Raw genomic sequence first — 25,681 nt, forward strand, 5'->3', positions numbered from 1 at the left:
GGAGGGATGATGTTCATTCATTCACAGTCCTCAGCTCAGCACTTTGACAGTGATGGATCTACTAACGCAGGAAGATGACATCGCTGACATCTGTCTCACTTCCTGAGTCGTCGACTTTTTGCCGACTTGACTTCAAAAAGCTGTTGGTTTCTGCCAGAGAGGCTGACCCAGAAGTCTTCCTGTTTTTCAGAGGGGCAAACACGATTCAGCTGCACCAGACTGAGGCGAGACACTACTTTTGAGTTGGTGAAACTGGGCACCTTGCTAGAGTTGGCGGCACCATGCTAATGTTGGTGGCACCATGCTAGTGTTGGTGGCACCATGCTAATGTTGGTGGCACCATGCTAGTGTTGGTGGTACCATGCTGGCTCTGGTGGCACCATGCTAATGTTGGTGGCACCATGCTAGTGTTGGTGGTACCATGCTGGCTCTGGTGGCACCATGCTAATGTTGGTGGCACCATGCTAGCTCTGGTAGCATCATGCTAATGTTGCTGGCACCATGCTAACTCTGGTGGCACCATGCCAGTGAGGACGACACAGCCAGTTCCAGGAACATTTTTGGTTCTGGTCTAACATCTGTGTCTGTAGCGCCAGCGCCACCTGCTGTCCCATTTGACAACCGAGGGCATCAGTGTTGGGGAGAATCCTGAGAGGACGCAAGCTGCTTGACTGAGGGTTCCCGGTGAGCCTTGTTTCTGAGTCGTCTCTGTGTACTTCATCACATGAAAGTACTATGTGTACATGAGGAGAGAGGGAGGGGAAGCAGGAGGGTGGTCCTCTCTGCCAAGTGTGTTCCTGCAGCGGCCGACTGGTTCACATTCTCACACAGCAACACACACAGGCTCTCACGTCTGGACCTGCAGTGTGCCAGACCGGATGGTACGAGATAGAAGTCTTCCTGCCAACTGCTAACAGCTCTCCCAGAGAGCCTCTCAGACGAGTGTCTCACACACACACACACACACACACACACACACACACACACACACACACACACACACACACACACACACACACACACACACACACACACACACACACACACACACACACACACACACACACACACACACACACACACACACACACACACACACACACACACACCTCGAACTTCTGCCGCAGCTCCTCGTTGCCTTCCTCTCCTTCAGGAGCCACGGGAACGTTGAAGTACTCGCCTTCTTCCTGGGAAAGCATCTTAAACCTGAGAAGAACAATAAATCCATTTTCAATTTGGAAATTACGGCTTTTAAGTGCAGCCATTAGCTGAAGCTGCCGACTGTAAACGCTGCAATTTCAAGCCCAAAACTCCGTAATCAGATGATCATTTCCTAATTCACTGTCCTTCATGGAAGAAATGAGCTGGTAAATGCTGGTTCCACACCCGAGCTCACGTCGCCCAAACATCAGCTGCGACGGGCCTCGGAGATGGTTCCACTCCGACTCATTTCACAGTGAATTATGCTGTGCTCTGACCCCTCGCACACACGCCTGTCTCTCTGTCCTTGTGGGGACCTGAAGGACTCAGAACCAAACTGAGACCCACTTACTTTGAAGCCTGCACCCTCAGATTGAGGCAGAACCTTGTGGGGACCTCAAATGCACACTGCACGAAGCGCACATGTTCACGAGTCAGAGCTCATCCTTGTGATCATAAATGGTGGACTACTGAACCATTCTCTGCTTCACATGGAGGTCTGCGACACACTGCAGTATGGTCATGAGCTCCCGAGGCACAAGCCTTTCAGGACTTTGTTCTAGAAACCATCACTTGAACCCCATGAACGCCACTTGAACTCATGGTGGTTTTCAGAGAAACACAAAATGGTTCCATCAGCACCAGTTCTCGCGTCAGGTGTCAGGTCAGCAGAGGACCCCAGCTCAGTCCTTCACCTCTGAAGAATCACAGCCAAACGCTGCTCTGCTGCCTTCAGCAGTAACGCCTGCTCTGATGAGACGCGGCTCCACCCAGCCTCCCTCTCAGCTCCTGTGACTGCGGCTGGTGTCTCTGGGAAGCGTCTTAGCGCTTCCTCAAACGTTGGCGTCTCATTCACAGGCCTGACAAGCATCAGCGTCAGCAAAATGAAAGGATGAGAGCGAGGGAAGAGATGAACAAGAACAGATACAGAAGCTCTGGCAGAGACTCTCCTCAGGAGGCAGCAGAGCATTCATGAAGACACTGACCTTCACCCCCCCCGCTCCCACCCGTCACCCCTCCTTCCCATCTCACCATCCGTCCACTCCTTGCTTCTGCAGCTCTGAGATGCCAAAGGACAGTGAGCCCATGAAGTCGTTGCGGCTGGTCAGGTCCCAGTCCCAGACCTCCACCGAGAGGCGCCGGTCCTTGTCGCACTCCTTCAAGTGGCTGCAGGGAGAGCACAGGTAGGTTCTCACACCGTGAGGGCTGCTCCACCAGGTGACGTTGTCGGACCCGGGTCAAAGCTTACAATTTAAAGGTCTCGTTCCAGGTGGGGTTGAGGCAACACTTGATGGTCTTGGTCTTCTGTTTGCTCTCGCTGCGCGGGTCAGGGATCAGTTTCAGCTTCACGTAGGGGTCCGACAGGCCGTTGGGGTCCATGGGAACCAGATTCCGGGCCTCTTTGACTGGCAAGAGGAGAGACACCAAGTGAGAAACACAGAGACACCTGAGGGTCCAGAGGACCAGCCTGAGCGGAGTCAACATAAAGAGAAGCAGGCAACACAAGCAGAGGTTGATCAAACTCAAGGAGATAATCTAACACCACAGGTTCACACAAAGATGGGATAGAATCTAAACTACAAGGGAGTTAATAAAATAAGACATAATCTCACACACCAGACGCACAGAACAAGACAAAGAAACTGGCAGGTTCAATAACAGAAAAAGAGTTTTACATTTAATGGATGGAGAGAGAAAATCTAACACTGAAAAAGCAATGAACACCAAGAGAACACTGTCATTTTCATGATGACAGACTGATCTAAAACCGGCCGGAGGAAGAGAGCAAACCTCATAGAATGAGGGTGGAAAGAGTGGAGGAGGAGAGAAACCAGAAGGGAAAATCAGAATGACGTCAGTTAAAAAGGAGCAGCAGGGGAGGCCTGAGAGGAAGCATGTGATCAGGCAGATGTTGCAGCTCTGAAGGGTGGAGCACAGTAGCCTGGGCGCAGTGGCCAGTGAATATTACATGATGCCTGTTAAAGTGACCATCACAGGCCGTGCAGGGAGCAGTGACCCGGTCGCATGCCAGCCAGTTTCTCAGGAGCCTGTCAGTAAAGAGTGCGTGCTCTGGTGTCAGCCGGTCAGCTTCCAGCACGTGACACACTGAGCTCTGCCCCCTGTGCTGACCACACAGAGCATGTCCGGCTCTCCATGTGGAGGCGTGTGTGTGTGCCTAAAGGCAGCGGAGAGGAGACTGGGTATGAAGATGTGTGGACTTTCTCTCAGGTGGAGCGGCAACAGGGTCTCACTGGTCCCAAAGTCTTCAGGCTGCTGAAGGTCAAACATGACACCTCACACTGGGCTGCTCTCGTCTGAGACTCTGACTGGTGCCTGAGCTCGAGGCCCTGTGATGAGGCTCAGGACAGAGAAGCCAAACGTTTCGATCAGATGGCGCCACACTGACCCCTGTCGGTGAAGCGCTGCACTTCACCCCAGGAAGTCGCAATCTGCGCGTGGACGCCATGACAGACACCTTCTGTCATGCACCTGCGGCAGACGGGAGCCACTAGCGCCCTCTAGCGCAAGCGTGGGAACAAGGTGGTCAGTGACGGAGACAGAAGAGGAACTCAACGGTTCCTGCACAGCACAGCCGAGAGTGACTCACCAAGGTCGCGCTCCAGATCAGGGAGCACGTGGACCATTCTAGCACTGAACAACACTGGTATTACTGCTTATTAACAGTCAATAAGTGGTTTATTAACGACTATATTGCGACCCTGAAGACCTACAGCTATTACAGACCAAAGTTTGAGACTCAATCGTATTTCAACGAGAAGAAGGACATTCTGCTGTCAAAACTGAGAAGTGACAGGCCGCAAGCACGTTTGTGCCTGGCTCTCTGACGTCACCTGAAGGCAAAAGGAGGAATTACACGACGCAAAGTGTTTATCATCATTAAAATAAATGTAGTGTAGTGCCCGAGGGACACCCTGGACAGGCCACACTGGGACAGACAACCACTCACGCACGCATAACGCAAGAGCCGACCCACACTAGCAGAGAGAGCAAACCAACTCCTCACAGGAGGGACCAAACACTTAAAGGTGGAAACCCTAAAGGTGGAAACAAACGCGTGAGTCTGGAGAGAACAACATCATCATCCAAGCGCTCGCTTTCATTAGAAAACAGGCTGAAATGTTTCGGTTGGGTCAATTGTGTACTACTGGCCTGCTTCCACTAGAGGGAGACAAAAGACAGCGTGACGTCTGAGGCGAGAGCAACCTGCTGTTGCTGAAGTTGTGTGTCAGTGAAGAGGGGCGTGTGATGCCGACTTACTGGTGACAGTGAGGACGTTGGTCTTGATCTCGGCACTGATCTGGATCCGACCTCTCCTCTCCGTGTGGTCGGTGCCGCAGAGGCTGGGCACGTTGGCCACGCAGCGCTTGTGGATGTTCATCATGCAGTCTGGAAGCCAACGTGCAAGAGTCTCACTCACAACACGGTTCGACTCAATCCGCTTTCAAACAACTAATCAATTAGGACTGTCACATTTGAACTCCAGCTGAGGCCGAGCATGTGGGAGCTGAGCTGCAGCTGAAGGTGGAGGGTTTCTACATCTCCGATTCCGTCACCAGACAGCTGAACATCGGAGCTCCTCACGCTCATGTTTATTAAATCTAGTTACATAAAGCCAAGCGGCGTGGGAGTACATACGGTCGCATCGCATGCCCTGGTGGATGAGGCCGTAGAGCAGGGAGCCGCAGTGGTCACAGAAGGTGGGGCTGGAGTACGTGTGGATCTTGAACTTGTGCTTCGACCTCGGGTCCTGCAGAGAAACCACAGAAGGGCCACATGTCTTTCTGTGTAATATGTGACCCTGGTGAGCCAGAGAGCCATCACAGAGCGAGGAGACGAAGCTAGACAGAATGACTCTACTCAGCTCCTGTGACGGCAGCGGGGTCTGATATCAGCCTGAAGCCACTTTCAAACCAGCATTTGGGGCCGATGACTCATTTGAGGAAAGGTTCTGGTTCAGAGAGTCAAAGCACACACAGCTGAGGTTCTCTCACAACTATGTTCCTGACAATGGTGGGAGTCTGTGATGAGGAACACAAGCAGCCAAAGCTCCAGTGATCTGCAGTTGGAACAGTTCGGAGGTGAAAATCCGGAGGAGAAGAAGAGGGTGCAGGCACTGTAGCCTGCACCACTGAAGAGCAACATCATGCTCAGAGTAAGAGGGACATGGGTGGACGTGTGTTTGCCTCCTCCATAGCATCTGTAGCGCCCTTGCACACACGCGACTCATCCATCATGACGCCTTTGTGTTTCCAACTCCTCAATCCATTATTATTCCTGCCACAGACATCAGTCAGGAGCCCACGCGTGGCATCCATGATGCAGCCTGACAGATGACTGACACGCAGCTGCAGGCGACGGCCATCTTTAAAGCAAGACTCGTCCTCTTTCCTCTGGCCAGCTCTGGTGGTGGTGGTGGTGGTGGTGGTGGTTGGGGGGCGTGGCACTCGCCCTAAACCTAACCATCCAAAGCACGTGGCCTGAACCAGGAGCAAGCCCAGTTATTTTGTCGTTTTAACTCTAAAATTAAGGGTTAAACTTGTGGGGACCTGCCAAAAGGGAAAAAACACAATCATAAGGGAGATAAACTGCTTTCTTCTGCTGCTAATTGGACTTTAATAGAGATCTAACGATGATGAACGCATCCTGTCAGGTGTGTAAATGAGTGATGAGAACATCTGATCCTCACTCGATGCTCAACTCCAGCACCTGCATCTGCTGCATCTCACCAAGCTTTCGTTTCAGGGAGCTAACGCTAGTAAACAACCCACCAAGCATCACTGAACCAGCAGGTTTGACACACGACGTCACATGACCATCTCACCCCTTCAAGTGGGTCAGGATCACAGCGACGGTTGATGAGAAACTATTGGAGGGAAGGGGAAACTATTGGAGGGAAGGAGGAGCTGAAGTCAGAAGAGAGCTAGTCTTCCTCTTCGTGGATTATGACAAGTTCAGCGTGTTGGGACAGCTCCCAGCTACCCGGGGTGAGGGGGTATGGGCAGGGTGTGGGGGGGGCAGGTCTGTCACAGACTGTCTACAGTCATGACTGGAAATCGGAGCGCCTGGAGGAAACCTTCACACGTGACTGGGATTCAAACCCACCATGTTCGTGTCAACAGGCCGCGCCACAGGTTTTTCCTCCGGTGAGGCGTTGCAGAGGTCAGCGCCGTGACGGGGGTCAGCCGGGGCCACATTTCTCTGTCCGGTGTTGAAGTGGAGCTCAGCAACACGACCATCCGTGAAACAGCGGCGGGTTGCGTCACGCCAGAAATGTAGGCTTCATTAGACGAGCTGCTCCCCCAGGACGTGCAGCCAATTAGCCCAGCTCTATAATAGACTCACACCTGAAGCCCGGGGGGGAGGGTGACATCACGCCACTCTCCCTCCGAACATCCATCAGCTGTCCTCGGCTGGATCCTCCACAGGCTGGACCCAGAGAGAGGTGGAGCACGAGTCATGACTCGGCAGTTCCTTCATCATCTGGAGGCCATTTTGATGCAGAGGAGGTGGATCGGATTTGTCCCAGGATGCAGGACCCAGGCCACGCGAGACACTGCCAAGTCCACTCCACAACACCAGGACAGACCAGAGCATCCTGCCGTGCAGCCGGAGGTTGGCTCAGACCAGCAGATTCACCTGGACTCTGGAGGAGCAGCAGGTCTGCTGGAGCTGAGCCGCACGGCTCTGTCAAGCCAGGGCACTTTGACCCCGCTCAAACTGTCACCTGACGGAAACGGCTCCGCCGCCTGTGACCAGCTGCTGAGCCAAGGAGCTGGGGAGGCTGGTCACCCACCCATCGGGGCGGCAGACTGGCTCGGGGTGCGGGAGGTGAAGGTGGTGTTGCTCAGGGGAGAGCGGAGACTGTCGAGGGGTGGACACAGGTCCAGCGTGTGGCTGCTCTAACTCACGTCCCCTGCGCTGCAGACAGACTCTTGAGTCCCAGTCATGATCCTGAAGCCCGGCCTGACCCACTCCTGTGAGCCCCAAGACCCTCCATGTGGGAAGAAGACGATGCTGAGGGAGGACCTTTTAACCATCAGATACTGGATGCTAAGGTTAGCCTCCAGCACCAGTCTGATAGAGCTGTGGCCCCTCGGTTCAACCCCTCTTCTCAAGGGCCAACAGAAGCTGCCGGTGGTGTCTCTTTCCTGAGGAGGCTCTTGGGACCTGGAGCATCAATACAAACACACATCCCTTTGTTCTGCCCCCTGTATGACCTTTGAGCCCTGGGTCAATGCTGACTTCCCGACGCCCGGAGTGAAGGAGGCGGTACTCACGTCTGAATCGGGTCCTTTATCGGCACCAGGACAGGAGAAGGTGACAAACTCATGACAGCGCTTGTGGACCACGAAACAGCAGACTGTGGAGAGCAGAGAGAGGCGCGTTAGTGGCTGGGGGACACGATCAGTCAGACACTTTTGTCCTCTGATCTGATGAGCGGAGCAGACTTCAGCCTGGTGGAGGCCCAGACTCCGTCTTCCATCTCCCACACGCTGCGAGTGACTCACAGGCCCACGCTGCTCTTAAATGTCTGGAATCTGACGTCCAACCTGGTGCCGACAGTCACCCCCTTCCTCAGGTAACTCCTCACCACCATGTCGATCACTGAAGACGCAACAGGAAAGGGTCGGAGGTTTTCGAACACGACGACTGAAGCACTCGCATGAGTCCCACCGCCCTCATCTGTCCAGTTGTTTGGACTGGACTCAGACTCTCAGCACTCCATGCACACATGTTGACATTGACGGTGCTCTCTGCAGTGACAGCACCATTATTTGCTTTTATTTGGTCTCTCTCTGCGTCTCTTCAAGCTCCACAGGTCTGGTGGAGTTGATTACCTCAAACTCAACTGAAGGACCCAGGTCTCTTCCTCCGACTGACACACACATTCACCTCTTCAGAACAGACCCAGAACCTGGTGTCTGCTGGTCTCGGCCTCAGGTTCGAGCCAAAGTGTAATTCAACTGAGTTCAATGAGCAATGTTACCAGACTGTCTGAATCGCGATGGTGCCCCTGAGTGATGAACACTGCTGATCACGTGACCTCCACGCCACGTCTCCATCAGCTCAGCTCAAGTCCTGATCACCTGACTTGAGTTCAGAGCTGCTAAATTTACACACACACTAACACAGTCATGTTCACACGGAGCATGTGCAGCTCAATGGTGCTTCACTCCCACACAACATCCTCTCTTTGGTCACACCGCCCACTCACCGCAACCATCCAACACACACACACACACACTCAAGTATGAAGCGCCCACTCATTCCAGTAACGTGGCCCCAGAATCCACCAGCCATGCAGGGAGCTTCACGCACATATGGCTGTGCCGCATGTGGCGGACGCCAAATCCCAAACCAAAACACAGCGATCCCTCGCGGGGGGGGGGGGCCCAAAGTCAGTCGTGGAAAAATACTCTTTGACTCAAGCGAAATGAGCAGATTGATGTGGTCTGGTGCGCCGTTGTGGTTTCCACCTGTAACTCTAGATCCCCACGTGCATGAAAACATGGTGCTTTACCACACGCTCACACACGGAAGTGCGAGTCCCTAGCAGCTCGCACTCACATCAGCTACACACAAGTGAGACTCACAGCAGAGGCATGACCCTGGGCCCACCAGGGCTCCAGTCCTGAGCTCATGGCTATGGTCTAAAACATGGGCTTACTCTGATATCCATGGAGATCCATGTTTCCACAGAATGAAAGGTTAAAAAGGCACTCTGTATGTAAAACTGCATTTGACTCTCAATACTAAAAAAAGAAATAAATACAATCAAGTTACTGTGATATCACGCTGTATTGTCTTCCAATCATGTCGTGATGAGAGGTTCTGGCATGCAGCCCCTGGACAAATGGATGGAGAAGAAAGAGCCTTTGATGTGGAGCTCTGGGTGCAGCCTTCTGTAGCCACATGATGTTTCAGAGTCAGCGACAGCCACGAGTGACGGCTGCGCACCGACGTATGGAGTAAAGTGGGACTCATTGAGAGAAGCTTGCCACTCCACTTCCCTGAGGGATGAAGAGATGCCACCTCTGTGTGGAGGGATGCACACGGCAGCTGCCGAGCCAAAGACCGAGGTGGGAGGGACTGTCTGAGCTAGAGAGGCCCCTGAGGTTCTGACTGGTCTGGATGCAGTGACCTAGAGCAGGGGTTCTCAACCTTTCTGATCTGGGGCCCACCTTTCACAGAACTAATGGGCCGGGACCCATTCCAGCAACAGAACTGATTCATGAGTCTTGATTTTATTTGTGATCAATAACCATATTTAATCTACTTCCACGTAAACAAACCAAAACCTTGTGAAATTATATGAAATCATGTTATCATTGGGAAGATATTTGTCATCGAAAAGTCCAACCAGCAGCAGAAGCAGGTGAAAGTCATATTCGTCAAATGTACTAAAGAAAAAAAGGAAAAAATACACTTCATGCAAACTGTTGAGAAAATTGGAAAAACTGAATAAAATTCTGAATAAAATATAATAAAACCATGTCTAAATATCATAAAATAAAAATGATATATCTTCTTTGGAGAATAAAACATAAGTGTAAATGAAAATCGCCATAAAAAGTTCCAATTAATTTTCAAAACTGCTTGAACACGTGCTTTCATGAACAGTTTTTACTTTTAACTTCCTTTTTTTTTTTCTTTTTTTTCTTTCCAAGAACTTCTCCATAGTTGGTAACTATCACAGATCTGCAGCTGTCAAGTCCATTCAGTGACACACTACTGCCACCATATGTGGCTCATGTATTAAAACTGAGCGTCTCACGGCCCAGAGGCAAAAAAACTAAACACTTCTGGTGGCCCTCTAGGGGGCGCTCATGGCCAAACCATGGGCCCCAGCCCTATGGTTAAGAGTCACTGACCTAGAACAATTCAGTCTGAGCGCTTCAGATTCCAGTGCAGGTCCAACATAAATCACGTTCCCTGACAGTATCGCTGACCCTCCCTCCCCCATTGCTCCACCATGACCTCTCGCCGGCCTGATCTCTTGGCAGCACGGCGCCGAGCCGGAGTGTCTTCATTATTGATCACAGCCATTAAATATCCATGCACCGCAGCCACGCGCGCAACCAGGCAGCTAAAGACTCATTAGCATGGCGCATCATCACGCTGGGCTCCGCAGCGCCGCTGTGGCCGTTCTGTAACACGACACAGCTCAGGCCAGTAAGCCAATCTGACGCAGGCAGGCAGGCAGACAGACAGCTCTGAGCTTTGAGTTTCAGCACTGGATTCGGTTGACACCTGGTCAGTCCTTCGCCTCAGCCTCCCCTCCTCACCCCGTCACCCTTGCCTCACTGTGCATGTGTTGACACGCTGCAGGGAGGAGGAGTCATTTCACTAGCCCCTTCCTCAGGAGACGACATGCCACTGCCTGTCCTGCAGGGGGCCTCGGGTGAGGAACAGCTGGGACTCAGCCAAAGATGGATTTCAATCTTGGATGGACGTCGTTGAACTACATTCAGGCCGTAGTGTGCTCACCCCAAACCATTGTACGACTGGGAAGGGGAGAGGTCTCCATGGAGACAAGCTGAAGCATCGTCTTCATATTGACGTTACAACAGGAAAATACATGGATTTGGCCCTTGGTTCTGGGCGGTAAAACCGAGATCTTTTGGCTCAGCACTGCCAGACCAAGACACACTGGGAAGGGCACCACCCGTCCCTATCATCACAGCACTATGGTTCAGATTATGGTGGTCTCTGGTCGATGGCACCAACAGGAAGAACAGTCTCCCCATTTCCAGAGCCACTAGATGGCACTCTATGCTCTAAAAGCTTTGGATTTGAAGAAGCATTTCCATGACCCCTCCCATTACTTTCAAACCAAAAGCGCCCCCTACTGAGCTCTGAGAATAAGGGCAGTGTTTCATGAATCCTCACCAGCCCAGCACGAGCTTGGACACTCGTGTTTCAGTGGTTTGAGATGTTCAGCTCCATTTTCATTTTCGTCCCTCTACTTTGTTAATACGTTCTCCGCGTGTGGCATGTAACTGACAGGTCAGAGCGCCCAGTCTGACCTGAGAAACACAGTGCTGCTGGAGGGACATCCAGGCTTCAAACAGAGCCCTGGATCATGGCAGGGAGCAGCGCCTCTACTTCTGGTCTGAAAGCCACCGAACACGTCACTGACCTCCGTGAGCTGCTCTTAATTTCCCACCGTTCAGACACAGCTCCCTGTTGAAGAGTGATCAAACTTGATTTTCAGGATTACGTAACCAACAATGGGCCACTTCGCAGGAGACTAGCTTTATATAATTTCCCTTTCATTGGCGCGCCCCCCCCGATACATTCATCTTGAGAGATGTTGGCAGAGTCTAGTGCTCAGCTTCCTCCTCTAATGAGCTGCCAGCACCGCGGCGACATGCGTCCCAGATTCAGACACCTACAGATCCACTCCTCGGCCTCCGTGTGGCACGTGTCGAGAGAGCGCTGCGCCTCAGGTTGCTCCACACCGCCACCACCTGTTACAGGGGTGCACAAAACGTTTGGGGGAAAAAAAACCTCTGAGATCACTGAGCAGTCTCTGGGGGATCCGCTTCAGTTAGAATCTGCAAAAAGCCTCATTTGTATTTGCCACACTCTCATTTCCTCCTCCACGTTCTGCCGTCTTGCTTGTTTGCTGTTGGTCTGGAGTTCAGCGTGATCGTGATCATCTGGCTTCGGGATGCTATGCTACTGCGGTTTCTTGCTTGAACAAGTTTTGGGTGACCTTGTTCTTGGAACTTTACAGCGCCACCCACGGGCCTGGCCTGGCCACTACCACTCACACACATCATGAATTCAAGAATAACGTTTGGCTGCTACACAAACAAAACTCTGGCTTCCCTTCACAGAATGTGGCCCTAAAAATGCAGGAAGTGGTTCTCCTGAGGATTTCCAACTCAGAGAACTTTGGGGTCCCCGGGGCCTCCTGCTGCGATGGCGTTGGGTCCAAATATTCATTTGAATCCAGTCTCATTCAAGTACCAACACAGATCAAAGGACGGACAAGTGAGAAACAGGTTCACACCTGATGATGGCGGTTTGGAAGGTTCATGAGTTAAAACACGGATCCTGACTCCAACTCTCCGTCACCACTGCCCCCTCACAAGGTGGCGGGCTCTGGCTAGACAAACCACGGGTTCTGCCTCCGTATCATCTCACCATCTGAGTCGACAGGAACTGCTCCGACGACTGAGGCTCAAGACTCAAAGGTAAGTAACAGGGCCAAGAGCAGAAGAAGCATGAAAGGAAAGGAGGCACACAAGTCAATATTCTGAGGAGAAACACGCCATTGACCGTGTGTACGGACTTATATAAGGGAAACAACAGCCTACGCCGCGGTATAAATACCCACAATGCTGCTTGTGAATCAGGGAGAGGGGTCAGAGTGAGTCAGCACACCCATATCACTCCTCCTCTGTCTTTCGCACCCGCTCTTTTTCCTCCTTTCTAATCTGCACTCACTCTCTCCGTTTGTCATATTTCAAGAGGATTTTTCCATCAGAGGCAAAGCACAGAGGATTTCTCTTGGCAGGCACACGCTGACCTCTGCTACATGATGATAGTAAGACAAGAGACGAAGCAGCTACAAAGGCAAATCAGCCACAAACAGCCTTTCAAACCCGAGCCTTTTGATGGCAAGGTTTCAAAAATGATCATGAAAAGCAGCAGAGATGATGCAAGTCCAACCACGCCACGCAGAAGTAGCAGGAAGCAGAAGGTTGCTGGTTGCATTCCAGCATGGGACTGAACCAGTCTCCGGTCTGCTCCAACGCTCTGCTTGTGTGGGCATTCTCTCAGCACTCCCAGAGGGGGAAAGGTTTCCTCCCAGAGTCAGGAAGGGTGTGATTCGCTGGGAGGAAACCTGCTCCTGAGCGAAATTTCACACATGAATTCAATTCAAATCCAGCTCCTATTTTTTGCTCATTTTCAATGAAGCTAGAGCAACCTTCATCAGCCAGACCTGGCCTGGGTGCGTTTCACCAACAGGAAAGCAGTTCCAGTGACGCGGCGGCTGATCAGACACGCTCATCCCAGACTTCAGACTGAAGGTACGGTCCTGTCTATTTTGGTCCAGGGAGACACAACGTGTATGTCTGACTTCACAAACTCAGCTCGGCTGCCAGCTCCGTGGAGGAAGTCTGGCACCAGAGCGATGTACGTGGTCCAGCTCACACCTCCAGCAGCAGACTTCTTCAACTCATTCACTGCATCCCGCTGTCTTCATTCACCTCCACAGAAAACCAAGCCTGCGCCCCAACTCTCGCTCAGCAAGACCAGCACAGGGCCCAGTCTCGTACCAGTCAGCCCTCTTCCTCCTCCTCCTCCTCACAGCTCTTCCTGTGCCACTCCTGAAGGCACCTGGCTTCTCTGACCTGCTCCTTCACTCTTCACTCTCCCACTGCCTCCCACCCCCCCCACACACCTGCTGCCCGAGGCCAGACCTCAGGGCCCAGAGCACCGAGCGCAGCGACGCACTACAACTCACATTTCATTTATGTAACAGTGGAGCACTAATCCACTCTTTCATCAGTCGTTCGGATTAATTCTGAGAGCGAGGGAGAGTGGGAGAACGAGGGCGAAGGGTGAGAGTGGAGAGCTGTCGATATTCACCAGCGAGCTGATGAGACAAACACCAGTGAACACATCGAATCATACACCCAGCGCCATTTGTAAAGGTCTTTTCTGTCATTAAAGAAATGTCAGTGCAGGAAAACTGATGCCAGAAACCGGCGGAAAACTGAAGGAAGCCACGCCTTCATCTGCGGGGGGACTCATGGCAGGGTGGGGAGTTGGGGGCCACATGTGTTTGTCCGGCCCCCAAAAATATTCAAAACATGCAAGAGATACTTTTCCTTGGTGTGGTCTTTATAGTTGTAACTTTTGGACTGTGGGAGGAAATCAGAATACCAAGAGGAAACCCACACAAGACAAGGGAGAGGACACAAACTCCCGACTGGTTCCCTCCAAACCTCGAGTTTCCAAAATTACACGTTGATTTCGATTCAGGGGTTTGAAACCAGACTTTTGCTGAGACACAGACGCCGGACCGGTGATCAGCCCAACAGACTGAACACCACAACACTTAGACCTGAAGTTCTGGGTCATGAAATCAGGGCCACATTTCCAGGCCTCAGAGGACAGAACGTGTCGACCTTCCCGGATCGATTTCTGGGCGCATGACGGACGATTCATCAGTGAATGACCTTCTTGTCTACGTCGGTCTGACGGATGCTTGACGAAGACACGCCTCGCACACCAATCACCAGGTCACCGCTCTGTCAAGGACTGTGAAGCAGGAGCCTGAGTCCTGCAGGATTCTCCTGCAGCTGAGTGAGAGACACGCGACACCAGGTGGGCATGACGTGGCCTAAGTGAGGACCCGGTCCAGACGGACTCAAGCACTCTGGTTCAACAGTAGAGTTTACCTGCTCAAGCTATTGAGTTAGAGGTCTGCAATATTTCCATTCAAAAATGTTCACTGCTTCTCGAACGTTTTTCCCACACAAACACATTACTTCTGAAATCCCAATGAAAAACAGCTTTCGTTCAGCTACACGTGCATCAATAGACCTTTTCTTTCCTGTACCGTGTGTTTCTACGATCAAGTCTCTTCCTGTGTCAGGAGCTTTGCTCTGATCCTTCTATGAGCCAAGCACCATTGGTTTTCCTGGGATTTTGCTTCTTCATGATGCTCTCCTGACAGCTTCAGAAAGAACCCATGTACTGAGTGTGACAGCAACCCAGTTTCCTCCCATACAGATGTCCACTGACTTCTGTAACTAGCGAGCGCATCTAACACTGAGGCGTCTTGTCTACTGCGACGTCGAGCTTGGTGTTTTGTTTTCAGTGTGTGTGTGTGTGTCTGCAACAGCTTGCTCGATGCCTGGCAACAGACCAGAACAGTCCCAGTCTCTGTTGCTCTTTCAGCAGTTAGAAGATTCAAAAGCGGATATTTTCACACAACTGTGAGGAGAGTCAAGGCTGCAGCTGCAACAGAGACGGATTCACAAGCTCCTTGTCCGATGCTAATTCATCGTTTTGGTATGTTAAACTGGGGAATAAATGGAGACAAACTGCAGGGAGAAGTCACGCCGAGGTGCCGCACTAAGCTAACAGCAACAAATCAAACGGAAGGAGTGAGATATAGAAGGAGGTCTAGGATCAGTGCACTGCTGTCCCTGTTGCTAGGTTACCATCTGTGGACGAGCGGGTTAAATGATCTCAGGAGCAACAGTGACATAGTTAGCTCATCGCCAACACACAACCAGAGCAAGACTCAGTGGGGTCCACAGAAGTGGAGCAGTGTGTGATCACACGGACCTCGCGCCTGGAAATGAGCAACAAGCTGCAAATATTGATTCTGTAAACAGCTACTTTCACGTAGCATGGTGGCAGTAAACAGATCTGGTGACGCAAAAACTCTTAGCAGCGACAATCACATGCTAAGGACGCAGGTTCAATTCCCATGGGCTTCCAATCGCAAGGCAATCCAGCTACAGAGAGGGCATCCAGGCGGCACTACAGGTGACAAGAGAGTCAACAGGTACGACGTCAACGTCACTGTTGTTGGTGCGAGGAGACAGAAACCAAACCCACGAGAAACACTGGGAATGAAGGTGAAGCATCAGGGAAGGAAGACTTCTGCATCAGCACATAAGCCTCATGCTAGCCTCACATAGCTTCATGATGTCTCTATCTCCAGCAGCGACAGGACCATAGCTCATAGCTCAGAAGGTCCGGTCCAAGTAGGTCGCGAAGGCCAGAGTTGGCTTGTCCTGGTGAGGTAAGAGGGGCAGCGACATCTCAAGCTCATCTGCAGCTCTGAGTCAGGAGGTCCCTAGCGCAGGGAGCAGAAGCAGCAGTAAGGCTGAGAGAAGAGCTGCTGCTCCTCAGAGAGGAGGGGGAGGGATCTAGGTGAACTCTCCTGGATGTGAGACCATGCAGAGGTGCAGTAGAACAGTTTGGATCTCTGAGAGGGAAAGTCCATGCTTCTCACCACGGGTTGTATTAGCATGTCCTCCACTTTGACCCAACAGCTCTCTGGTTCTCCTCTGTCCTGGCGTCACCTCGTCCAGCAAGCTTCCTCCAACAGGCTTCAGGTGAGCGCGACTGGTGTTACAGAAAAGCAAGCTAACATAGATGGCATCTGCAAAAGTGTGTTCAGACATCTTCAGTGGAAACTCTTCAGAGGCGGCAGCTAAGAGCCCTCGGTGGCAGCTCAGGTGAGCCATGCCGCCACGTGCCATGACTCACCGCTGTAGACAACCAGCTCATCGTACCTGTGTCACCATTTCACCTCGGGGTTCAAACTGCAACCAGGCCTGAGAACAGTGGGCGCAGCTGATGACGCAAGAGCGAGCAGGTCGGACCAGTGCTGCGCACGCAGCTCGGCGGGAAGGTTCACGGGTGTGAAGTGAAGGAGCCCAGGTGTGCTTGTACCACCACAGCCTCCACTGGCAACAGGAAGGAAGGGCAGTCGAGGCCATGCCCGGTCAAACACTGCAGCACATCTGGACCCTGCCCGCCCTCGCGACTCCTTCCTGTTTGCTCTTCAGCTCATCCTGGTTGAGCTTCGTCCCTCAGCATGCAGATGACTCTGGCCATGGAACTAGCACGGCCCATTTTCCCAGAGCTGACAAAGCTCCTCTGTCTCTAGCTCTGCCCCCTGACCCAATCCAACCGCGCCTGGCCTGGAGAGACCCCAATGCTGTCCCGGTCCCCGGCATGCAAGGGCGCCAAACTGGCCCAGGACAGTCCCGGGCTCACGGCTGCAGGTGGAAACACTGGAGTGAGGTGAGGCCCGTCGACAACACCCGGTCCTACGTCAACATGCTGACGCTGTCAGACCTCAGAATCACCAGAGTGAGACTCAAACACGTCTGAACCACCCTGAAAGAGGAAGTCTGGACGGAACGTGCTTCACAGGCCACTCTCTCTGCATCCCTGGACGGAAACGCTTCTGTGGAGCACAGCAGCAGAGGACCACCAGTCCCCTGGACTGGTTAGAAGAGGTATTCAGCCAGGGTGAAAACACAAAGTATCATATGCTTCACACTGGCCTCACATGCAAGCAGGTTCACACCCTGACACGCATGAGGGCTTTTTTCACCCTCCGCAGAGCAGCGAGAAGAGGAAGAAGATCAGAGAGGAAACACTGGGTGTTACCGTTACAGAACATTATCTGTTTCACTAATGAGGCCTGTGTCACTTCTCAGTAAAGGCAGATAACGGCGCTTCGGCCGAGGAGCGTCGGCGAGTGCGAGGGCCAGCAGGTACTGAGCCTCAGGGTCATCACAGCCTGCGGCTAAACCACAGGTTTATGTGGGGCTTGTCTCAGAACCTGCTGGAGGTCGGGACAAAAATAGCAGCGCGACTGAGGCCTTGCTTAGTGACAGACAGTAACAGGCCTGGACCTGGTCTGGAGCTGGAGGAGGCTGACACCAGCTCCACTGCAGACCACGGCTCCCTCTGCTCTCAACGGCACCGACAGCAGCCAACTTTTTGCTGACTCAGTACTGTTTACGGGTCTGAACTGAAACCTTTGTGACCGAGAGCAGGAGCTGGTTGGTTATCACCATGGAAGTGTTGCCGTTCACAGCACTTCATAACTTCACTTCCACATCTGACTCTACAACAATTCACCTCTGTTGACACCACCACCGGCCACAGTTGCACAACATTGTTTGTCGCCAAGGACTTATGAGGGATCTGACGGAGCACATCTCCAGCTCACGTCACCAGGCATCCATAAGCTGTGTGGGTCAGAGGAGCACAATGGAGCTTCAGGTTGCCACACAGCTCTGTTACTGTCCTCAGGTCTTGAGTTCTGTATTCATATCAGTGGGTTTTATGCCCAAAGCCATGACCAATTCGAGCGTATCAGTGGAGCTTCATGATGAAGTCGACAACTGACATGGAGGAGCAACAGTGTTTGGCTCCTGCTACTGCGACTGGAGCGGTGCGTCCCAATTCCTTCCTTCATCCTCAACCCTTGTGAGGAGCAAGGTCTGTCCCAATTCTTAGGAAGTGAAATGGAGGAACAAGTTTGAAGAACTCCACGACTTCCCTGGGTATTGACGAATACCCAGAATCCTTTGCGTTGTATCACAGATGCCATCGAAAACAAAGAGACTGAGCTATAAATGTAAATATTGTCTGTGTTAAGAGTGATATAAAACTACAAAAAACACAGGATTATCCAAGTTCATGCCCATCTTATGGATGTTTATCTCATCACTACATGATTTTGTTTATTTCACAATGTTTTGTATAAAGCGGATGGTGCGGACAAGCTTCGTCGCTATTGTTTTGTTATTTAACACTACAAAATGGTGATTTTTCTCAATGGTGATGTTTTATTGAGATTGTGGCCTGAACCTGCAATAAGGAGTGTCCCTTTCCTAGGAACAGAATCTTCCTCAACTCTTGGTTTTGAGGATTGAGGAAGGAATTGGAATTCAGCCTCTTTGTGTCGAGGTTCCGCTGGACGGCGTCACAGTCCTATGACTGGAGGAGGAACAAAGCAGGGTCTGCAGGAAGCTGGATCAGACTCCTGTCCAGATCAGGTTAGCATTCATAAGCTAGTAGGTGCGGTAGCCTTGCTCCGAGCAACTACAGCTGCGTGTTTAAAGCCAACAACCTACTCAAAGAACCCACATTTCTCATGCAGTTGATAGAAGCCAGCACTCTGCAACTTTTCCACAGAGGTGCCAGGACGGACGTGAATAAAGCAGAAACAGCAGCTCCTACTTGGCCGACACAGTGGGGCTCACCCTGCTGTTTCGGACGCGTGATGTCGAGGATACACCATAAAGGAGCTCTGTTAGGAAGAAGAGTTGTGTAATACAACAGAAGAGAGGGTCCTTGAATGCAGTTCAATGGCCTGGAATAACTGGCCAAACATCAGCTGCTGGAGGGTTTGTTGCCGGACACATGATGAAGGAAGAGCCACGCGATGGTTTCCTGCAGTCCTGATTTGACACTTATTGACAAAGTCATCTCCCTTTTCTTCCAAAACAAGATTCCACATGCTTCCCAACAGAACTAGAATTGCTTTGACGGTGCGACTGATTCTTCCGGCGACAGTTCCCCACTTCACTCTTCGTCACCAGGAAATTCTTGCTGCTTTTGCCTTCGCTGCTCTCACTTCACACCTACACTCTCCACTTGCATCCCCGTCTACGATCCCCCACCCGCCGTCCATCCATTTCATTTGATGGAGCTCTCTGTGGAACACTTAGGCTATTTATAAAAGCATCAAAGCCCACAGCTCCCAACACATCTCCAGCGCAGAGACGGAGGGGGAGGCTTGCGAAGACGAGGGGTGAGGTGTGGGGATCAGAGCGACAGAAGCGTGTGGACTGGACGTGATCCTCCAAGGACCAGCTCACGGGTCACTGCTGGACCTGCCAGGACCATGAGGTCTCGGCAGGAGAAGATCCAGATCCATCCTTTACATCAGCCCCAGCTTCTGTCGTCTGAGAATGTCACCCTCACGCTGACACACGCTCACAGTCGAGCTGTCATGACAGTGAGTATGAGTAGTACGCGGAGGAGGACATGAAGAAATGGACTCAACAATTCACAGTTGAAACACCACCAAGGTTGAGCTCATCTGGACCGCACTTCAGGAGTCAGAACCGTCACGCGGGCGTCTCAGGACAAAGCCATGATGAAAGCAGAAGCGTCCTATGAAGTACATCACACGGCGACAGCTGCGGTGGAGACTTCGCAGATAGGAAGTGAGTCGAAGAGGGCGGGAAAACACATTTGCAGCGGTTTATAGAGTCAAAAAGCTCAGGTTTGGTCTCACTTTACATTTACATGAAGATCATCATCTGGCGACATCAGTTCAGAAACCCCTGGTGTCTAACTGGGGTCGGGAGCGGGGTCAGTCCAGCAAGTCGCGGTGGAAACCGCCTGGGAGATCGTCAGGTTTCCTGTGTCTCCTCCACCTGTGTGCATGACGACAGGCTTGTTTTCCAGCGTGCAGTTGTGCGAGCGCGTGTCTCTGCCGGCGTGGGCGGCAGGATTTGGATCGCGGACCTCGCGCCCACGCAGGTGAGAGTTACAGCAGCACCTGAGCAGCGTTCGGCACCAACAGACAGCCATGTTTGCAAATAACACCAGCCCGATCCAACCCGGGAAGAGGCAGAAAACATCAGAGTCGAGGGGGCAGCGGGCAGCAGGCCGGCCCCACACTAACCCCACAGATGAGCAGATGAAAGGGTCCCGTCTAGTGCCCCCTCCCTGGTGCAAATGACTGCGAAGCCCACGTCACTTCATCCCTCTCAGTTCCTCTCCACGGCCTCTCTTACCGTCCATTATCTCCTTTGGCTCAGAGAAAAACTCGAGTGTCACTCCAACACCCCTTTCTCACTCCACCATCTGACTCACGTAATGTATTCAACACTTGGAGTGTGCACGCAACCAGCCGCTTGTCAAACACCAAATCCAAAGATCCACCTTCTACTCCAGCACAACTCCACCTACGTGTTGGCTGGAGTTACCATGGCTAACCAAACATGGTGAGCACGTGACTCGCCATGAGGCTCCACCAACAACCTGCCGCTTCTTCTGACATGCAACAGGAATATCACACGTCTTTCTGTTTATTTGTTCTGGTGTGTTACTACCTGACAGAGAGCCTGTCTGATCACATCCTTCCCACTCACCTCCCACTCTTTCTCCCCGCTTTGTTTCTAATATTTCCCTCACAGAATCCAGCCTCCTCCATTCTTCCTCCCATCATGCTTCTCTCACGTCGCTCCATGAAGACCTTCAGGTCCCTGCAGTGAGGCTTTCCAGGGGCCGAACCTGGAGCCTGGTACCTTCCTGGCTTGCTAACGTACACGTACAGCTCCAGAGAAGTGAGCCGACGACCAGCCGGTCACATGACCTGGCCTCGGCAACTGATCCCTGCCGCGAGAGTCTCACAGCCAGAGACGGTGAGAGCCTGGATCTGGGCAGCAGCGTTTGCATCAGTGACCTCACTCCTGAGCGTCTGTATACAACAATAACACAGGCCGCCCACACAGAACAGCAGCGCACAGAAACCCACACACCCAAAACAGAAGTCACAACTGGACTCTTGTTTTGGCTTCAGGTGAACAACACAGGCCTCCCTCACTCGCTTCCCCCTGACAGACCCCTGATTCAGAATCTATCGATCCATCTATACTGAGTCATTAGCAGCCCCCCCACCCCCCCGCCGCCATCTCAAAGTGCTCCATAGACAGTTGCATATCAATTTCCACTGTTGCTAGGCGACGGGGAAAAAAATCCTTGAGCATATCCAGTTTGCTGTTAAGTGAGAAGAAACACATCAAAGAAAATGAGCGACATGAAAGCTGCAGACGACTGAGGGCTTCCGTCTTCATGGGACCAGAGGATCTCCACCAGTAGGGCGAGGGACGAGGTGACGCCCAGGTCATAGGTCGAGCTGCACAGCAACATCTAGAGATTCCATCCAAAACAAGCTTCAGTTAAGAAGCTTCTGCACAGACTTCACGAACCCCTGAGGAGCAGGAGGCAGTGCAAGTCATGTGACTGATGAGCCGCTTGACCTTCATCCCATCTTTAGTCCAGAGAGTCTTGTGATGACCTGAGAGTTCCTGCCTACTGCGTGACCTGACTCTCCAGCTATACCATCAGGTGACATCACAAACACACCCCCAGTAACTTGTCCTGTTTCCCACTGTTGCCCGTACAATTCCCTGATTCCAGCTCCAACAGAGAGGAGCCAGGGCGACAGGAAGTTCAGGCTGAGAAGGTGCGGTGCAAGTCAGTGCACGACGGCGTTCATCCTCCTACCTTGACACTGGAATCCCTGCTTCCCGAATCCCCTGCAGAGAGAAGAGAGAGAGAGAAACAGAGTTCAGCATCTACACACTGGAGCAGCTGCCCTCAGGTGAAACCCCTCCGGAGCAAGTGACGTCACATGACTGAAGCCATTTTGGAGGACTAGCATGATGAAGATGATGGTCTGAATCATCTGTCTGGAGGAACCACTGACACCATCTGGAGAGCCGGGGGGGTCTTCACCACCACAGCCCTGACTGTTAACAGCTGAGTGAGAAGCCACGTAGCTCACTCCATTGGCACAGTCTGAGCGAAGCAAGGCGCTCCGTGTTTGGCTCCCGGCTCCGTGAGGACACCTCAGAATGGCTTGGTGATTGACGGCAGACACAGCCCTCACACTGCACCCTGCGTGGCAGCACTCCGGCTGGCAGCGCCAACACTCCACACCTCTCCAGGAACAAGCTCCACATGACTTCTGGCTGCAGCTCCAGACCCTGCTGACCTCTGCTTCCTCCACCATCCGCAGGACCACTCACCCACAGGCCTGTTGCCCCACTCATCCATGCAGGTGCTGCTCCTCACCATTCTAACAGCCAATCATTCTTCTGTGAAAGCTCCTCTCCCCTCAACATCAGTCCAACCAGGTCTCCAAACCTCCCTCCATCATCTCTGCAGCCATCATCACACCTCTACTGTGTCTGCCTTCCGTTTTCAGTGAAGAAGGGTAAAACAGGGCACCCTGCCTAAAAGTAGGGCGTTGAACCTGCTCGCCATCATCTCATTCAGCCAGATGTTCAGCTCCTATCCGTCTGTCCCAGCATCACGGGACCCTTCCATCCATATATAGAGCCGCTGGTGGCAGAACTCCACCCTGCTGGACCGGCTGTCTGAAGACACCACAAGTGGGTCGAGGCGGTCAGAGTGCTGCGGTGTCCTCACACACACACTCTCTCTCTCTTTTGGGTCACATCATTAAGCCATTCACAAATTAAAACACTCAGCACAGGACTAGAGTAATTATTTTGGGAGCAGAGGATAATAATAACCAGGATAAATGAGGTCAACCTGTACGCCCCCCTGAGGATCCCTCCCCCCCCCGGCTGGACCGATGACAAGTCGGTACAGGTGACGAGGAATGCAGCTCTGCTGTTAGGAGGAATGTTTAGTTCACATCTGCACTTCATCCCTGCTGCTTGAAAATGTTTGGCTCAGAGGCACTTCAGCCTTCAGATCTCCACCACCGAGACCATACCCGCTGAGGTCTCAGTGACATCATGACTCACTCAGGTGCCAACACCTTCTGACCTGAACATAGATGTGGCTGCGAGCTGAGCTTCACTGGACTCTTCATCTCGCTGGGTCTTGAACACCTCCAGCTTCTACCTTCCACACAGCCAGACTCCAGCAGCCCATTCCCACACACTCAAACACGCTGGAACGGCTGTTTCAGGAAACATCAGCACGTCCAGACCATCAGAGAGCAGACCTCTGGGAACTGCCTGGGGAGTCCCAGTTCTGGTTCCGAATCCACCAACACGTTTGTCAACAGCCGGCCCTCTGCTAGCAAGAGCTAAGCTAAGCAGCCTCGGATCAGAAGGGAACGTCTGTGTCTGAGTAGTGTTGCAGTCTAGACCACCTAGCCAAGACCCAGACCCAGAACCAAACTGAATCCAGAAGTATCAGACACATGTGTTTCACACAGCAAAAGACTTTTTCCCCAAATAAAACAAGAACTGAAATGTTTTCACAGAAAGAAACTTCTGTCCCCAGTTTGGTCTGGATCTCCCCCACTTCAATGGTTTGGTCTCAGGTCTTGGTCTGACAACAACACCACTTCAAACAATTGAAGGCTAACATTAGCATCTTGTTGTTGTAGCAAAAAACATACAACTTTCTTTTTTTTGGAAGTTTCCAGATCAACTGTGGACATTAATAGCAAAGAGCATGCTAAACACTGCTGCTCACAATTTAAATTTGACCCAGGCTAAGACAGAGTTGGCGGTCGGACTTGGACCGAGGACTGAGGGTTTGACTGGGTTAGATAGATGTGGACTGAAGAGCACTTTCGTGTTTGTCGGGGCCAATAGTCGAACCCAGACTGACACCTAGTTACGGACCTGCAGGGTCGAGAGCCTCACACACACCTCATCCAGAACACCTGACCTCTGACCTTCCAGTGATGGCACTCGAACCTGATATTTACAGCTCCGAGTCTGACCTGCTGGAGCCTCGAGCTCAAGTGCTGTCGGAGGCGAGACAGGTACGCAAAAGTTGGACACACGGGGACCGAGAAAGACGAGAGCGGAGCCGCGGGTCCGGGACCCGCCCCAGGTGCGCGGCTCTCACCAGATGAAGTCGGTGCAGTGGCTGCAGAACGTAGGCTGCTTGAAGAAGCGCGCGATGAACTTGTGGTCCTTGACTTCGTGGACGTTCTTCTGGCGGAGCGCGCCCTGGCGGGCGAAGCCCCGCAGCGGCTGGCGGGGTCCGTCCTCCCCGTCGCTGTTGGCGGCCGCCGAGTCTGCCATGGTCTCGCGGATGTTCCGAGCCTGAGCGACCCCTTCTGGACCCGCTGAGTTTTCCGAGCTTAGCGCGCGCACAGGTGGAGCCTGGGCGGAGAGTTGGACGGGCTGAGCCGCGGACTGGACTGGGCTGGTTCTGCTTCCTCCTTTTACGGAGGAGAGCGAGAGCGACAGTGAGAGAGAGAGAGAGAGAGAGAGAGAGCGAGAGAGAGAGAGAGTAAGACGCGGGAAGTTTTCATCTCTTCTCCTGACGCTCCTCACAACACGCCCCCACCGTCTTCACTTGAACTTGCGGCACGTTAGTTTCAAAAATCAACGTCAGTCATGAACATAGAAACAGAAGGGTGCGCGAGCCCGCCAGGTGTGTGTGATTGTGGCCAGTCACCAGCGGGGAAATCTTCCGCTCAGAACGTCAACGTTAAATTATGTTTTTTTTATTCAGTTGAATCTCATCATTATACTAAGCGACTATTATATTCTATCGTCTATAGTCTAAGGTGCGCGTCACGAATATATATATATATATATATATATATATATATATATATATATATATATATATATATATATATATATATATTTTTTTTTTTTTTTTTTTTTTTTTTTTTTTAATTTATAATCACATTAAACCTCAAGCATTTTCTTCACTGCCAGTCAAATCTTTCTCCTCATTTCATCTCCTGTGGAAGCCGAGTCAGTTGCGGTGTTTCCTCCGCCGTGTGTGATGGTTGCCAGATTGAGGATTTATTCCTGTCTGACAGTGTTTGAGCGTCCCAGCCTTTGTTTCCACTGAGATGTTTGTCTTCTGGAAGAGGAGGCAAACACAGACATCCCTGAGAAGAGAGAGCAGTTTCTGTGCATCTCTGTTCAAATCAAAAGGTGATTGACAGATACATCACCTCGCCTGTACGGCGATGATGACGCCATCAACTGATCGGCTGTATGAGGATGAGGATCAAGTCCGGCACTAGAAGCCTGGTCAGATACATGGATCCGCTGAAGCCATCTAGTGGTCACATACAGGAGGAACCATCGCAAAAGCAGCAACTTGGTTTCTCCACTCCAGAAGCATCATTGATATCAGCTGTGCAACAGTGTGGAACTTCTCTGTTACCCATATATATAGCAACATTTTTCCTCTTCAA

The 25,681-nt window shown here is 52.0% G+C and overlaps 1 protein-coding gene across 2 annotated transcripts in view; it reads right to left on the bottom strand.

Annotated features, from left to right (window-relative positions):
* The window catches only part of LOC128750578 (protein kinase C beta type), a 40,892-nt gene extending 16,200 nt beyond the window's left edge, over window positions 1–24,692 (bottom strand). The window contains exons 1-8 of one of the 2 annotated variants that reach the window (XM_053850834.1): window positions 24,364–24,692; window positions 22,030–22,061; window positions 7,500–7,582; window positions 4,858–4,969; window positions 4,480–4,608; window positions 2,450–2,606; window positions 2,233–2,367; window positions 1,110–1,206 (exon numbers count right to left, since the gene is read on the bottom strand). In XM_053850834.1, coding sequence (XP_053706809.1) covers window positions 1,110–1,206; window positions 2,233–2,367; window positions 2,450–2,606; window positions 4,480–4,608; window positions 4,858–4,969; window positions 7,500–7,582; window positions 22,030–22,061; window positions 24,364–24,542 — 924 coding nt within the window. In that variant the 5' untranslated portion in view covers window positions 24,543–24,692. The remainder of the gene's footprint in view (window positions 1–1,109; window positions 1,207–2,232; window positions 2,368–2,449; window positions 2,607–4,479; window positions 4,609–4,857; window positions 4,970–7,499; window positions 7,583–22,029; window positions 22,062–24,363) is intronic. The other variant, XM_053850833.1, reaches the window with a different exon arrangement.
* Between the last annotated feature and the right edge of the window lie 989 nt (window positions 24,693–25,681).

The sequence above is a fragment of the Synchiropus splendidus genome, chromosome 19, assembly GCF_027744825.2.
Source record: "Synchiropus splendidus isolate RoL2022-P1 chromosome 19, RoL_Sspl_1.0, whole genome shotgun sequence".
In the NCBI taxonomy this organism is placed as follows: Eukaryota; Metazoa; Chordata; class Actinopteri; order Syngnathiformes; family Callionymidae; genus Synchiropus; species Synchiropus splendidus.